This window comes from Myotis brandtii, unplaced genomic scaffold (assembly GCF_000412655.1).
Source record: "Myotis brandtii unplaced genomic scaffold, ASM41265v1 scaffold132, whole genome shotgun sequence".
Lineage (NCBI taxonomy): Eukaryota > Metazoa > Chordata > Mammalia > Chiroptera > Vespertilionidae > Myotis > Myotis brandtii.
Window position 1 is genome coordinate 1164116 of NW_005354673.1, and position 16639 is coordinate 1180754.

Sequence of the window (16639 nt, forward strand, 5' to 3'; positions counted from 1 at the left end):
ACATGAAAATAAGCTGGTCCATTTTCTACTGGAACAGTGCTCTCGAACTAGTCAGTGTTCTGATGGACCTATTCTGGGAGCAGCGGCTGAGCAGGCCAAGGCTGGGGGATCATGAACGACAGAAATAACCTGGTTCCTCTGTTAAAGCAGTTCTTGGGCTCCAGCTGGTGTGGCTTGAGAGCCAGGAGCTGTGCCGGTCACGACCTGCTATTTGTGCGGTACTCTGCTGTTCATAAATGTTCTACAACCTCCTTTTAGCTAATCTTCCATCAGAGCCTCCTGAGGGAGGTGCTCTCATGCTCACTCCAGAGACTAGGAAGCTGGAACTCCCACCTGTGGCTCGACTGGAGCATCCATAGCAGAACTGGGACCCAGGCCCTGCCTTGGGCGCCGCTGACCACTGCTGTTCCTTCCCTACTCCTGACCGCAGAAGAGCCTTTTTATCTTTTAAACATGTGCGCGCATCAGAGCAGGGCTGCGCTGTTTATGCCAGGTGTGCACTTCTTTCCGGATGGATGGTCCTTGTGAGTGTGAGAAGAAGAAGCAAATGCATTGGGCATGGAGATTATGCTAAATTAGAGGGCAGGGCAGGGGACAAACACCCCCAAATGAATAAATACTTCAGTCCCACTTGTGTTATTCTTTAAAGGGTATGCATATATGCCTTATATGCATAAACATTCCTTAAGCAGATACATGAAAAATTTTAACAGTGCTTAACTTTGGGGAAGGGAACTGGTTGTTAGAATAGGTACACTTTGACTTATAAGTTCAGAAAACGTAAAAAAAAAAAAGACCATAGAAAAGGAAGGTGTCTTAGTTTTTTTCAGGCTGCTATGAAAAAATACCACAGACGGGGTGGCTTATAAACAGCAGAGATTTGTTTTTCATAGTTATGGAGGCTGGAAATCTGAGATCAGGGTATGAACATGGTCAGACAGGGGTCCTCTTTCAGGTGTATCCTCACATGGTGGAAGGGACCAGGCAGCTCTGTGGGATCTGCTTTATAAGGGCACTAATCCCTTTCACCAGGGCTCCACCCTCAGGCCCCACTTCTTGACACCATCACATTGGGCATTAGGACTCCAACATGTAAATTTTGGGAGAACACAAACATGTAGACCCAGCAGAGAGAAAAGTACAGTAACCCATCTCTTTACCGGTGCTTCCTAAACCCAAAAGATCTCTTCCTTCTAAACAAAAAAGCTCTGGGGAAGGAAACATGGCACTCTGTAAGTCCCAAGCTGGGAAATTCACAATGTATATTAGCATAGTAAAGATCCTGAGAAGTTATAGTAAAGAAATCTGTATAATATATTTTTTATTACCTCTATTGTATCTATTATCCTGCAGCATTATATTCTATAGCATATCATTTTGCAACCGGTATACATATTTAAGAAAAGCTAACCTAGCCTTAGGCCAAATGCAAGTGAATACTTCTTCAGGGATGTTGGAAGACTTGCCCGGGGATATGGTGCCTCAAACCTGGGTCTTAGATTCAGGCAAACTGAGGCCCGGATCTTGGATCTTCCACTCACTGGCTGGCTGAGCCCTGGGCAGGTTGCCTAACCTCTGGGTCTCAGTGTGCTCACTCACAGGTGAAAGAGAAGCAATGATGCCTCCCTCCTATGGGCATTTCCAGGATTAACTGAGAGAAGAACCTGGTCCTGAGTGGTACTAAGAGGTGTTAGTTCCTCTTCCTCACTCTCCACTCCATTGGCCCATCTCCTTCTATAACACTGCCGTGCCTGTTTGCGAACACCACACTTACCAAAACAAATTGCCCCCAGATCCCTCCATTTATGCAAAGTTTTATTTTAGGCTTTATCAAAGGCCAGGCTATAAGGTGGCAAGATTTTTTTTTTTGCATTTTCAATGGGAATCCATTTCTAAACTCTTGATTTCCAGATACCTATTTCAAGAATGTGCTTCTTATGCAAGGCAAAGAATCCTGTTTCTCCACAATTCAGAGCCCAAAAGACAGCGAAATTCATTGTCTGAATCCCATCCAGCTTTGCCTGCTCCGGGCCATTCCGAGCCCTTGCACCAAGGGAGCCCCTTCCCCGTGCTTCCCAGGCCACGTTCAGGCTCGAGCACAGTGGAAACCGATTTCGGAGTTACATCTTAAAGTGTGTGTGCTAAAGCATCGCCTTTTCAAAGTAACCTTTGCATTGAGCCCTGGAATCTAATTACTCAAGTGTTATTTGCCTCCCCAACGTACCCATGCCTGTGCAGGTTGTTTAAAGTTCAGGAAGTATTAACAAAAGGCGTCAGAAGCAAGATCTCGAGCCCTGCCTCTGAGGAAGCTCCCTGCCTGCGCCTTGCCTCTCCCTCCTCCTGGGTGTGCCCGCCTGCCTGGGAAGGCCAGTGAGTAACCTGCACATTTTTTTTTCCCCATCTTGGCCCTTCCCACCCAGACGAGAGGACGGAGTGGCAGACAGGCAGGCAGACGGCGGTGAGTCCTGTTCAGGCATGCACGGAGCATACCTCTACCCGCACCCACGTCCTGGACCCCTCGCCACCCTCACCCCACTCCAGGAGGAGCCAGAGCCCTTGTGAGGGTCCAGAGGGTCCGGAGGGGACCTCCACTCCCAATGGTAAGGCTGCCAGCAGAGGGACCACTTCATTCATTTTCTTTGCTTTGGGGTTGGCTTTTCTTTTCTATTGTGTTTAGACGGGAGAGTTTCTGATGGAATTGAAGGGTTTTGTTTGGTTGATTTGTTAGTTCTCAGTCATCCCAAGACAAAGAAGTGTCCTTTCCCAGCAGGATTTATTAGAACTTGTAACCTGATAGCCTGGCCTTGAAACAAAACTTAATGTACTAATTACCTCTGGTTAGTACAACTTACCCTTTTGGCCCTGTAGTGGGGAAAGAAATTAAAGACTATATTGCTTATCAAATATGTTTTGAAGAATGAAAAGTGCTAAGGAGTGTGGGCATTTTATGGGCACCTCTGACTAATTGAAAAGTAGCCTAAGTTGTTATTATAGCTTTAATATAGACCACGATGACGTTTTGCCTCAAAACAAACCAAACCAAGTAAACAGAAAACCCTTTTTAAAAGATTTTCATGTTGAATGAAAGATGCCAGTGGAGGGTTTGAGTAAAAGAGTTTAAAGATACGTTGATCTAATTAAATATAGATGAACATGGAAGTATTGAATTAAATCTGTGGTGCTCTGTGACGAAAACAGACGCTCAATGTGGGAGTCAAGTGGGATTTAAGGGAGAAAACAGAGATCTTTGTATGGTGTGTCGAGAATTCTTTGAGGGGGGGGTTGGAAGGCACATGGAGGAGGCTGGGGAGCAGGTTTGTTGTGGGGGGCTGTTGCCAGGCCTTCTCCCTCAACTGCTGTGGGTGAGAGAGTAATTCACAGTCATCAAGTGCTGCATTGTTAACATCAGGCTTCTGATTTCAATATTTATTCCAAACGCAGGCTATGGATTGCATGAGCATAGAAGCAATACAACTTATCCCAAACACAGGCTATGGATTGCATGGGCATGTGCAGGAATACAACTTATTCTAAACACAAACTATTGCCAAGAGGTTATGGTTCGATTCCCGGTCAAGGCACATGCCCAGGTTGTGGGCTCGATCTCCAGTGTGTGTGTGTGTGCAAGAGGCAGCAGATCTATGATTCTCTCTCATCATTGATGTTTTATGTCTCTCTCCCTCTCCCTTCCTCTCTGAAATCAATAAAAATATATTTTTTAAAATAAACACAAACTATTGGATTGTATGGGCAGATGAAGGAATACAATTTATTCCAAACACAGGCTAAGGATTGCATGGGCATGGAAGAAATACAACTGCTGCCTCTGGTGCTGGCCGAGCCCAAACTTTCATACCTGGGGAGAGCTCAAGAAAAAGGCTGTCGGAAAGGGAAGGCTATGGTCACGCTAATTTGATACTATACTACGTAGTCCATCTGAGACGGCCCTGTTCTTTGAACAGACTCGAGGAATTACGTCCTGATAACATTAGAGTGTGAAGATGCTGAGCTAAGGGGTTTTATAGGAGAATGGTGCAGGGAACTGCCCAGGCCAGAGGCACTCCCATGACACATGTGGAAGTTTGGCCTGTGCCCAGGTATCTCTACGAATGCAGCAGTTTCTTTCTTGGCACCGCTGTGTGGGCAACTTAAGGATTCTCTGTAAGGAGCAACCTACATTTACCATATCTAGGTTTTTAGACCAGCAAAAAAACAACAGCCCTAAAAATTGGTGTACCGAAAAAAGGTAGGAAGGGCACAGGCATACCCTTAGAGTGCATACCCCTCTGCTAAGTTTTAGGAAAGTAGAGTATGTTTTCTTGTTGAAAGCAATAACTCTTCGTCATTGCCATTATAATGTTTCTGTGATAATAATGCCAGTACTTGGCTTCCTTTTAGCTTAGGTTTGCCTGCAGCACAATCAGCCAGCTCTTTAGAAGACGATCCAAGAATGCCACTTATTTTGTTGCCGAGTGAGCAAGAAGGGGGTGGGAACCATTATGATGATTTTACTGGAGATTCGAAGTTTAAATCTGTGACTCTTTTCAGTTATGATTGAAAAGCAAATGGATGCCACTCCAAGCCACCCATGGGTGTAACAATACTGGTAACCATCTGGCCCCCATAGGCATATGCACTTTCGATACTGTGCATTAGGGTCTAGAAACATCGTCATCCCTCCCATACCTACTTCTCTCCCAGACTCGGTGCTCAGGGACAGAATCCAGTGTAGAGGACAGTGGGCAGTGTTTGCTAATTTTTAAAAATATGATTTTAGTGATTTTAGAGATAGAGGAAAGGAGAGCGATAGAGAGATAGAAACATCGATGAGAGAGACATCTATTGGCCGCCTCCTTCAGACGCCCTACCGGGGATTAAGCCCTAATCCTGTCAGGTGCCTTGACTGGGAATTGGGCCGTGACCTCCTCGTTCATAGGTTGATGCTCAACCACTGAGACACACCATCTGGGCAGTGGTGTTTGCTATTGATGGCCTATTCTGCACAGTTTCAGAATTTCCCAGGGTTTCTTCATAAACACCATCTGGGCAGTGGTGTTTGCTATCGATGGCCTATTTGCACAGTTTCAGAATTTCCCAGGGTTTCTTCATAAACTAAATTGAATGCGATTTCTTCTTGAATCTGGCTTTTCTGAGGCATCTTCATGGTGAATCTAGCATTTCTTTTTCTTTCATCGTGTTTTCATGCACTCCTTTTGTTTAGTCTTTTAAGCAGTGACCCTACCAGGCAGATTGAAAACCGGCCTTACAAATGGGAACCAAACTGGGTACTTTCGACGACCTTGCCTTTGAGCAGCATATGCTTCCTTTCTCCTCCCACTCTCTGTATCCCAGCCCAGCCTCGGCCACTTCTCTGCCATCCTGTGTTTTCTGGAATTCATTTCTCTACCACCCCCTGCTGTCCCAGACCTCACAAGTAGGTGTTTAGAGAAGTGAGTGGAGCTAACCAAAAGGTCATGGTGATTTTTTTTTTTAAACCAGAAAGCAGCACCTGGTTGTAGGGATGCTATACTAACTATGGCTGCACCACAGCCAGGCTGCACCGCAGGGCCTGGGTCAGGGAAGACAGCTGTGAGTTCAGCCACCGTAGTTTTAGTGCTTTTCCTAAGTGGTCACAGTCGGGGCAAGGGTGAGCGAACTAGGGATATGGAGTGAAGCGGGCTCAGCCACAGCTGGTGGCTGAAGTATAATTAGCCCCAGCCTGTAATCTTCAGTGAGCTCCCGTTTCCTGCTCCTCGGGCTTTTTGCTGCTCTGGGATGTTATCTTTTCCCTGTAATATTTCTTACAACCCATTGGTGCTCCTCCTGTTGATGCCTCGGATCCTTTGGAGGATGTAGCCCTGATCCTCCGGCCACATTTCATCTGTTGGCACATCCCAAGCCAGGAAGAGACATCAGAGACACTTGCCCTGAACAATCCCCATGAGGATGGCGTGTCATCCACACCACCTTTAAAACCCCCGGAGGATAATATAAAATAGTGCTGAGCCCTGGCCAGCTTGCTCAGTGGAGAGAGTGTCGGCCTGCAGCCCAAAGGGTCCTGGGTTTGATTCCAGTCAAGGGCACATACCTCGGTTGCAGGCTCCTACCTGCAGGGCCCTGGGCGGCATGCAGGAGGCAACCAATCGATGTGCTTCTCTCACATCATTGTTTCTGTTTTTCCCCCTCCCTTCCACTTTCTCTAAAAGATCAATGGAAAAATATCCTTGGGTGAGGATTAATAAAAATAAGTAAGTAAGTAAGTAAGTAAATAATAAATAGCGCTGAGACAGATTCCTTTTGCTTTAGTTTGAGACCAAGATCTTGAAGATTAAGTAAGATGCATTTGTGTGCAGGCAGTAGAAATGAGGAATAGCTGATGCAATTTCTATCTGGGGATTTTATAGTATTTGAGATTAGAGCGAAAAGTTTGGCCTACACCACTTAGAAACATTTGGCTGCAGGTGATCTTTTTCTCCCATTACATTAGGTGTGTAACACATTGGTTGCCAAAATGACCCTAGTGATTCCTCCCTTTAATCTAGTTCCTTGTGATGTGGTTTTGTAGCTCTTTTTATCGGGTAGAGTCTGGCCCAGCTGGTATGGCTCAGTGATTGAGCATTGACCTATGAACCAGAAGGACACATGCCTGGGTCAGGGGCTCGATCCCCCAGTAGGGGGTGTGCAGGAGGCAGCCGATCAATTGTCATTGATGTTTCTATCATCTCTCCCTTTCCCTTCCTCTCTGAAATCAATTAAAACAGCAACAACAAAAAGAAGTAGAGTCTGTTTCCCCAGCCCCTGAACCTGAGCTTGGCCTTGTAACTTAATTTGGCCAATAGAATGTGCAGAAGTAAAGGTATGCATTATACTGGACCCCAGCCTACATCTTAAGAGGCCTCGAATACTTCTGCCTATTCCCTCAGAATCCAGCCCAGTCACCATACAGATACTCATGGACTTGCTGTGTCCCAGAGACCCTTGTCACCCTAGGTGACAACAATCTTATACCAGACAGGTGTGTGAGTGAAGCAATCCTAGACCAGCCAGCTGACCTCACACTTGAGTGGGCCCAGCAGAGCTCAGACAGACTGATCCAGACCCACAGACTTGTGAGCATCATCAGTGCTTATCCTTTTAAGCTACTTGTTTTGGAATAGTTTGTTATGCTAACAATGACTAATGGGTACACATGGTCACCTGGAGATGGTCCTTCTGTGTTCGCTTTTGGTTCTATTAATGTCATCATAAATGCTTAGCACAACTCAGCATGAGACTCAGTCACTGGACGGAGGGATTCTATTGTGGGGATGCAATTCTTGTGATCATCAGCATTACTTTGAGACCTTTTAACAACCCAGACACCTGGGCCTTGTGCCAGAATATTCAACTAAATATAGATGAGAACTAGGAATCTATAATTTAGAAAGTTCTGGTGATTGATTACCCTGGCCTTGTGGCTCAGTTGGTTCAGTGTCATCCCATGCACCAAAAGGCCGCAGGTTAGATTCTGGATTGGGGCACATGTCCGGTTGCGGGCTCAGTCCCCAGTTGGGGCCATGCAGGAGGCAGTCGATTGATGTTTCTAACATCAATATTTCCCTCTCCTTTCCTCTCTCTCTAAAACCAATAAAGACTTTTTTTTTAAGAAAAGAAATTTCTGGTGATTGGCTAGGATTGAAAACCAATAATCCAGTGCTCTTGTCAGTCCCTTTCATTACTAAAAGTTGCAATGATTCCAGTTCATCTTTGCTTAAGTAACAACAGTGAGGTAGTTCAGAGTTCATTTCTGACTTGGTATACTTCCAGCTGCATAAGTAAACTTTGTAATCACCTTTGGACTAAAGCACATTGACCTGATCCTAGTTGGGAAAAAAATTCACAGGTGCAGATTGACGGCTGGAACTATGTATTGCTTATCATTGTATCCCCTGGGAATTAGAACATTTATCCACGGTCTCCATGAATAAATCTTAGGCATTGGGGATGTAATAGGATCCAGCATTGAGAACTGTATAGTCTAATGGCAGGGAAAAAATCAGAGATCCATTACTAATGTGTTAAGAAAACAAAGCAAACAGTGTTTTAACCTTTAAAGTGCAAGTGTATTTTTACTATAGTAGGTCTATCAGCTGTTGCTATAAAACTGCTGCATTACAGACAACCACAAACTCTTAGTGGCATCCAAACATATGCATTTATTAACTCCTATGTCTGCAGGTTGGTGTGGGGAGAACCAGCTGATTTGCTGGGCTTACCTGGAGTTTCCTCCTCATGTCCCTCATCCTCCTTCTGGGACCAGCTGTCAGCTTGGGCATGTTCTCATGGCTGTGTAGAGACACAAGAGCACAAGCCACCAGGAGCAAGCTCATTTCAAGCTTCTGGTGATGTCATCAATCTATTAACCTCCTGTTGGTCAAAACAAGTTGCATGGCCACGCCCATTGTCAAAGGGCAGGGAAATTTATATTTGCAGAGATAAACTGCAAAGTCATGTGGCATGGGGCATGGACACTGAGAGAGGTGAGGAATTAGGGCCGTGAAGGTAAGCCTCCGTGGTGGGAGAGGACATGTGAGGGAGCTTCACTTTCTCCTGTTGAGAAATGCTGGTGAAGTCATAGCTGGATCCCAGAGTAACCTAGAGGCAGAAAGTGTCCATCATATGGAACCAGCCTATTCCTTGTCATGTGCAAGAAGCGTCAGACTCTTGGCTACTATGATCTAGCCAATGGAATTTTAAAGGGAAAAGATTCCTGCAAGTACCCCAAACTTGATAGGCACGGAGTACCATTCCATTGGCACTAGCATCTCAAAAGAATGCCTCCATTTCCACCCTCACCCTATCCTCCGCAATGTAAAGGCCATGGGTCACTGAGCTTGGTTGCCCACTGCCCACTTCCAGGAGGGGCATTATTTAGAGTAGAATCTATACTTCAGATTATGCAACATCCCCGTGCTATCACCACTTCTTTCTAGGGCAAAAAGTTTTCATTTAGCCTAAACATTTGGGACCGTTTCCCAAACCCTAGCCCAACACTGCTGTGGTTAAAAGAGATTTTGGTGACTATCTCTTGGCCTGTCTTTCCCTGATTTGTTTTGTGAAAGGCTTGTAGCCTATGCCTCTGATTCAGATAAGAAACCAGTTCCCTAAAATATGATTGAGGTTCTCAGATAGTCTCCAGGGTAAAAACTGTGTTATACAGGGTTTTACTGAGAATACTAATGGCATACTTTATTACAGGCCACTGATTTATAAGCATTGCTGTGGATGACTGTGCCTTTGGAACTGTCTGATGTATCAAATGTACGTGGGAGGAAACGGGGGTACAGAGGATTATGTAACTTCCCTGAGACCACGTCTACCGGCCAACCAAGATTAGCAACCTGTCCTTTTGGTGTTTCAGCTTTTGTCTGGCAATCTTATTGATGCTGTCTTCTTTCACAAAAGGCCCATGAGGATATCATTACCTACTGAGTTTATTCTCCTAAGAAACCCTGCCCTCCTAGTATTTATGCTCCATGGGGAACAAGGAAGCCTGGCTGGGAGGTGTTCAATAATAATGAGATTTCCCCCACCGCAGTGTTAGGGGAAGTAAACTGGATTAAAGGTACTTTCTAAGTGGCATTTCTTGAGTTTACTATCTTGACCACAGAAATAAATTGGGGTGGGGACTGTTTAGAAGACCTCCTCCTGGTTGAGCTTCTTTTTGTGTATTTTCTGAGCCCTCCCTGCCATTTCTGTTGTATGGTGACTGTTCAGCAATTGGTTGCAATTGTTCTCTGACAAACAGTGTTATTTCTATTTTATGTGGGAAACTGATTTGATTAAATAACTCATTTGAACTAATGCTTTGTAGGAGGCATAAGTGGAGCCAGCATTTCTATGGTGTTTTTGTTGTCAAATTCATACATGCAAACAAGCAAATAATTGCAGTGGCCCCGGATATATACGGTCTTCTATAATTAACAAATAAGGTGGTTATCTTGGATAGGTTGTTTCTATTCTGGTGATGGCTTTGCTGAAAACCTCATGGGTTTCCCATACAACACTGATGCTGCATAATATATTGTTCTTTTAGCAATGACTTAATCTCCTACCCCTCCTCTTGCTCAATGCCTGGGGCCAAATCTGCATTGTTTACCACTGGAAACCTCGGAGCCAGCATAACAGAATCTAAATTAATAGCTGTTGGGTGAATGAAGGAGTGAGTGAATGCTAAGACTACATCAGATTCTAGCTCCTAAGAAAAATTTAGGACTTTTTTCCCCCTAGGTGCTTCTGCCTTGAGAAAGGGCAGTGAAGGGTTAATGTTCTCCTTGTAGCTGGAGGGATTTGGATATGGATCTCGCAGAGCTGCTCGTTCACATCACATTCTTTCTGCTACTATAGCAACAGGTTGAGAATTTTGCAGGCACTGCCTACGTTGGAAATGCCTATGTGCAGGCGACTCCATTGTCTGGGGGACAACTGCTTTTTTCTGTGATGTTTCAATGGAGCAGCTTCTTTGCAGAGGCAGAGAGGCCAACACAAAGCAGGGGCTAAGAATCACGGAGAGGCAGAGAGAGATCTTGTTTTGATTGGAGGGACATTTCCAACCTTTTGTCCCCTGAAGAGGTGTGAGGCTGGGAAGGAATCGAGGTTTAATCCTTCTACAATAGCATCTTTTTCTCCCTTCTTAATGAGGCCTCTCTTCTGAGAGACACCCCCTGGCAGCACTTAGAAAACTCACTCACTACCATTGCTTAATTGAGTGATAGTTAGGCGCCTGGATTACTGCCTGGGTTCACCTCTTAAGTGTGGAGATGCCCAATGGATCAGAATGTAGGTTTCTCCCTCTGCATTCAGCAGCTCTTCTAATCAACTCTGTACCTGCGTTGCTTACTGAAAAGGAAGGACAACTAACCAAGAGTGAGCAGTGGAGGTATTCGTTTTTACTGGGTGGAGCAGTGTCGTAAAGGGAGGAAAGAGAATGAGGAAGCTGTTGAGAAAAGTTGCTTAGGTGGTATTAACTTCCCAGGATGCTGCACGGGCTCTTTAAAAGTGCCCAGCCTAGCCCTAGCTCATTTGGCTCAGTGGATGGAGCATCGGCCTGCGGACTGAGGGGTCCCAGGTTCGATTCCAGTTAAGGGCATGTGCTTGGTTGCAGGCACATCCCCAGTGGCGGGTGTGCAGGAGGCAGCTGATTGATGTTTCTCTCTCATCAATGTTTCTAACTCTCTATCCCTCTCCCTTCCTCTCTGTAGAAATCAATAAAATATATTTAAAATAAAAATAAAAATAAAAATGCCCAGCCTAGCCCTAGCTGGTTTGGCTCAGCAGATAGAGCATCGATCTGTGGACCAAAGGGTTCCAGGTTCAATTCCGGTCAAGGGCACATGCCCAGGTTGCGGGCTCAATCCCCAGTAGGGGGTGTGCAGGAGGCAGCCAATCAGTGATTCTCATCATTGATGTTTCTATCTCTCTCTCCCTCTCCCTTCCTCTCTGAAATCAATTTAAAAAAAAATGCCCAGCCTGTTACTAAGGGCTCCTTCCTGTGTAGTCTCAGGTGTGGTGACTGTCAGAGCTTAGGGCTAATTGTAGTTCTTGCTGGGCTAATGGATGAAATCAGTGGGCATTCAGTATCACTTTGGGTTGACTTTTCACATGGTCACCTTACCAGTATGTTTCTCCATGTTGTTTTTATTTTGCATACAGATGGGGAAATCTGCCTGGTTTACTCTTTGTTCCTGGTTTACAAATACATTTTGATAAAAAATACTTGAACATATTGAACCATTCTTCAGAAGCAGCACTGTATTAAAAGTTTAATTTTAAAAACCTTTTATCCCCAACCCACTGCATACTGTTCGAATATGGGATAAGCCCTTGATCTTGTGTGGGCTAAAAAAAAAATAATAATAATAGTTTTCTTCCCTCCTTCTAAATTCTTCTAGCTGGGCTATTACATTAACAGAGACAGATTAATAAGAGAAAATAAAATTATAATACATGTGCATGGGGAATTCACATATGCATGAAGAGTACAAAGACAAACCTGGCCAGCTTGGCTCAGTGGATAGAGTGTCGGCCCGAGGACTGAAGGGTCCCGGGTTCGATTCCAGTCAAGAGTCTGTACCTCGGTTGCAGGTTCGATCCTCAGCTCTAGTTGGGGCACATGCAGGAGGCAACCAATCCATGTGTCTCTCTCACATCAACATTTCTCTCTTTCTCTCCCCCCCCCTTTCCCTCTCTCCTAAAAAAAAAAAAAAGGTACAAAGATAGTGAGGCAACCTTGGGTATATATGACATTTTGGACAAAGGAGAAAAGGTTGAGTGGGGACTGGGTATAAGATTTCAGAAGGGAGAATGGGTGGTTTACAGGTAGTTGAGGAAGAGCTGAATACACCTGGCAGGCAAATTGTTGGTAGGAAACTCAGAAACAATGGAACACAGGGGGCACCTAGCTAAGGGGCACCTGCCCATAATCCTCTTGTTTACCACACTTAATTCAAATTAGGCTAAGCTGAAATCCTAACTCAGTGGTTCTCAACCTTCTGGCCCTTTAAATACAGTTCCTCATGTTGTGACCCAACCATAAAATTATTTTTTGTTGCTACTTCATAACTGAAATGTTGCTACTGTTTTGTATCGTAATGTAAATATCTGATACGCAGGATGGTCTTAGGCGACCCCTGTGAAAGGGTCGTTTGACCGCCAAAGGGGTCGCGACCCACAGGTTGAGAACCGCTGCTCCTTCCTGAAGCAGGTTTCTCAGTCTGAATCTCTTGGGCAGGAAAGTTTCTGAGTCTTGTTTCTTAATAAACATCTTAAACTCGATATCCCAAAAGGCAGCTTCAGGGTGATAAAACTTTGGTTCCCTTCAATCTTGATGTCTCCAGAGTCCTGTCATCACTGCCTTTAAGTCTGTTTTGGCCACAGAAACTGCCTTTCTAGTTGTGTCGTCCAAAGCGTGCTTGCAAGAGCTCTGGGCTGGGAGCCGGAACGGCCTTGTGCAGCTCACGCAGGGACTTTAATCCCATTAGTTGTAAAATGAAAGATTCAGATGACATTTCTAGGGTTTCTTTTACACCTCTCCCACACACATGAAAAGTGGTACTCCAGTTATTTTAAAGTAGAAAAGCCTGTGCTTTGCTGAATGTTTTACAAGTGTAACTCCCTTAACTCCTACTCATACTCAGATCTTTGCTTCAGTGTCTCCTCCTCCAGGAAGCCTACTATGACCCCCAGGCTAGATGAGGATTCCAGCCTACGTTTTCTGATAAGTGTGTTCTTTCTTTCATCATAGTTTGTAATGATCTATTTCTTGGTGTGTGTTTTTTAAAATTGATTTTAGAGAGAGAGAGAGAGAAGAAGGGAGAGGGAGAGAGAAACATTGATGTGAGAGCAAAACATCAATTGGCTGCCTCCTGCATACCCCCCAGTGGGGATCAAGCCCACAACCCTGGGCATGTGCCCTTATCGGGAATCAAACTGGTGACCTCTCAGTGCATGGGCTGACGCTCAACCAATGGGCCACACCAGCCAGGGCTATTTCTTGGAGTTGGTTTTTTTTTTTAAATAAATTTTTATTGATTTCAGAGAGAGGAATGGAGAGGGAGATAGATAGAAACATCAATGATGAGAGAGAATTGATCGGTTGCCTCCTGCACAACCCCCACTGGGGATCGAGCCCACAACCCAGGCATGTGCTCTGACAGGGAAACCATGACCTCCTGGTTCATAGGTTGACGCTCAATCACTGAGCCATGCCGGCCAGGCTCTTGGAGTTTTTAAAAATCAGTTTTCTCTCATGCCCACAAGACTGAAGACTACGTGAGGCAAACGCCCAAACTGTTCACCATTGATTTTGCATATTAAAGGCATGCAATAAAGCTATGTTGAATGAAGGTGCTGCGTTAGGCTTAATGGAAGGCGCAAAGATGACTATATCTCAGTCTCTGCTTTCAAGGATCTTAAAATTCATATTCCCTATTTCATTTCTCCTACCATCTCACCTCACACCCAAAATATACTGGAAGAAATTAAAACCAAAATCCTGGATTCTGGTCACTGATCTAATCATGAGATAGGTTTGTGGGGGTCAGGAAAGCAACTTTTCTCCCACCTTTCTAAGTTCTTCTGACTGGGCTGATAATCATGAGACCGATTAACAGAAAATGTCCAAATGTTACTATGGATATGCAGGCAGGGATGCCATAAGAATATGAGATCTGAAGCATATTGGGCAGTTGAGGTTCATATGCCATTTTGGACAAAGGAGGGTTGGGGGCAGGGATCTGGGATTTCAAAGAGAAGGCAGATACCTTACAGGTAGACCAGAAAGAACAAATGCTGTGATAAACAAAGTCTTGCTGGGTAACCAAGAAACAGTGGGACCCAGGGAAATTCAACAGGCAGGTTCTGCTAGATTCTCCCCATCTGCCACCTTTAAGCAGGTTTTACTATCTGAATTCCTTTCAGCAGGTAAGGGGGAGGGTCAGAAGTTCTTTCTGAGTCTTTGGTTTCTTAATAACTAGCTTAAAGTCAATATTCCAAAAGTCATATTTTGGGGTGGCAAAACTTGGGCCTCTGTCAGGTTTTAATTTTCCTTGATTGGACTGATTAGTCTTTTGTGACAGAATCCATGAACTGAAGCAAGGCCCAGGAAGGATAGAAGGACAGAAGGTAGTGTATAGAATGGACGCGGTGGACTGAAAATAAAGGAAAGTGCCCAGTTGACGTGGCTCAGTGGTTGAGTGTCAACCTATGAACCAGAAGGTCCCAGTTCGATTCCTGGTTGGGGGCACATGCCCGGGTTGCGGGCTCGATCCCCAGTAGGGGGCGTATAGGAGGCAGCCAACCAATGATTCTCTTTCATCATTGATGTTTCTATTTCTCTCTCCCTCTCCCTTCCTCTCTGAAATCAATAAAAATCTTTTTTAAAAAAAGAAAATATAGGAAAGAAAGAAGGAGGAAGAGGGGAAGGAGGAGACCAGGACAACAAGAGGAGTGAAAGCATGGGGCTCTGTCTTTTTAAATAATTTGCCTGTAAGGGTTCTTCTCTTTTGACTGCCAGGCTTTACAAGCAAGGGCATGTTTCTTAAAAAGCATTCTTACCCAAAGTGTTGAATAATGGCACAAAGAGTTTGCTTCCAAAAGATGATTGATTACATACACACAAAAAGTTAACCAGACTGGACTCCGGAAATGTCTTTGCTTTAAAAGCTAGAAAAACACCAATTTCCAAAATAATTGTCAGGTTCCTGTAAATCAGTATAGTATGATCAATACAGACAAATGCATCAAGAAACCAGAGCTAGGCAGTACACATCTAAACAGTGGGGGGGGCCATTTGATTTAAACACCAAACCCAATCTAGATACTAGGAAGGAGCAGCAAAAATCCCTTAGGTAGGAGGTATGGTGGCTGTTTATCCTGGACTCACTGAGTTTGTAATTTGCAGGAAAAGCAATTTAGGGGAGTTTCACTAAGTTACAGTAGAAAGTATGAAATCTCAAACTTCCAGAAGCCAGTGCAGCCTCAGTTTATCTTGAGAGCAGGTATAGAGGGTCTGAACAGGTGTGGCAGGTGAAGTTCCTCACCTGACCCCTCTTCCTAGGAGGGTGTCAGTAGCCTGCTGTGGTGCTTGGTCTATGTGGGAGCTTAAACCCCAGCCAGAATGTATCCTACCCAAAGCCATTTCAGAAAAATAAGAATGACTAAAACAATCACACAATCTCCTTTCTCTATGAGGAGGAAAGAATTTTAGCCAAGAATGCAAGGTGTGCCTTGAGCTTTGTGCATACACTGCCACAAATTCAACACATTCTCTCTCTCTCTCTCTCTCTCTCTCTCTCTCTCACACACACACACACACACACACACACACACACACACACACACACACACTCTTCTTACTCACCTACTTAGATGGACATAGTATGGTATGCCATGTTGATCAAAGGCCAGGAAATAACTGTGTTGGCTTTTTTCAAGTAGCGAAACCAGAAGGCTCATATGTCTCACTGGGCAATGTTCATTGGTCACACCTTTATTGATTAAAACCTATACAACAAAAATAATATATGAGAATATGGTGCTTTCCTACCTGATGTCCCCTGGCTAGTTCCAGAGAAGGTCAGCGATAAACAGTCTCTTGGATTCCTATGGGTGCACCTCTTTCTAGACCCGTCAGGAGTAAATACCATTTTAAAAAAATTCTTTCCAGAGCAAATCCCTTTGTTTCCACTAGCAAAGCCTTTTAAATCTCAGCTCTGCCACTTCTGACTGTACAGCTCAGGCATGTTATTTACCCTCTCTTTGCCTCATTGCCTTCCGCTTTTTATACAATTAATAATATCTTGCCCTTAGGATTTTTATGAGAAGTAAGTAAGGTCACCTCAGAAAAGTTTTTTTTTTTTTTTTTACTGTAGCACAAAATGATTTTATTTTTTTCCTTCTTTCTTTTTTTTATTTTTTAATTGTTTTATTGCTTAAAGTATTACTACGAGTATTACATATGTCTCCTTTTTTTCCCCGCCCTTAACAATCCCCCAGCCTCCCCTACCCCCCAGTGTCTTATGTCCAAAGGTTATGCTTATATGCATGCATACAAGTCCTTCAGTTGATCTCTTACCTCCCTCCCTCCCCCCCCTCACACTTC

At 44.4% G+C, this 16639-nt stretch overlaps 1 protein-coding gene across 7 annotated transcripts in view; it reads left to right on the forward strand.

Moving 5' to 3' along the window:
* Window positions 1–16639, forward strand: part of STON2 (stonin 2) — a 125118-nt gene that overhangs the window by 69497 nt on the left and 38982 nt on the right. For 4 of the 7 annotated variants that reach the window (XM_014534681.1, XM_005860135.2, XM_005860133.1 and 1 more), the window contains exon 5: window positions 2421–2600. The exons of the other annotated variants lie outside the window; for them this stretch is intronic. In XM_014534681.1, the coding sequence (XP_014390167.1) occupies window positions 2421–2600 (180 nt within the window). The remainder of the gene's footprint in view (window positions 1–2420; window positions 2601–16639) is intronic. 7 annotated transcript variants of the gene reach the window in all.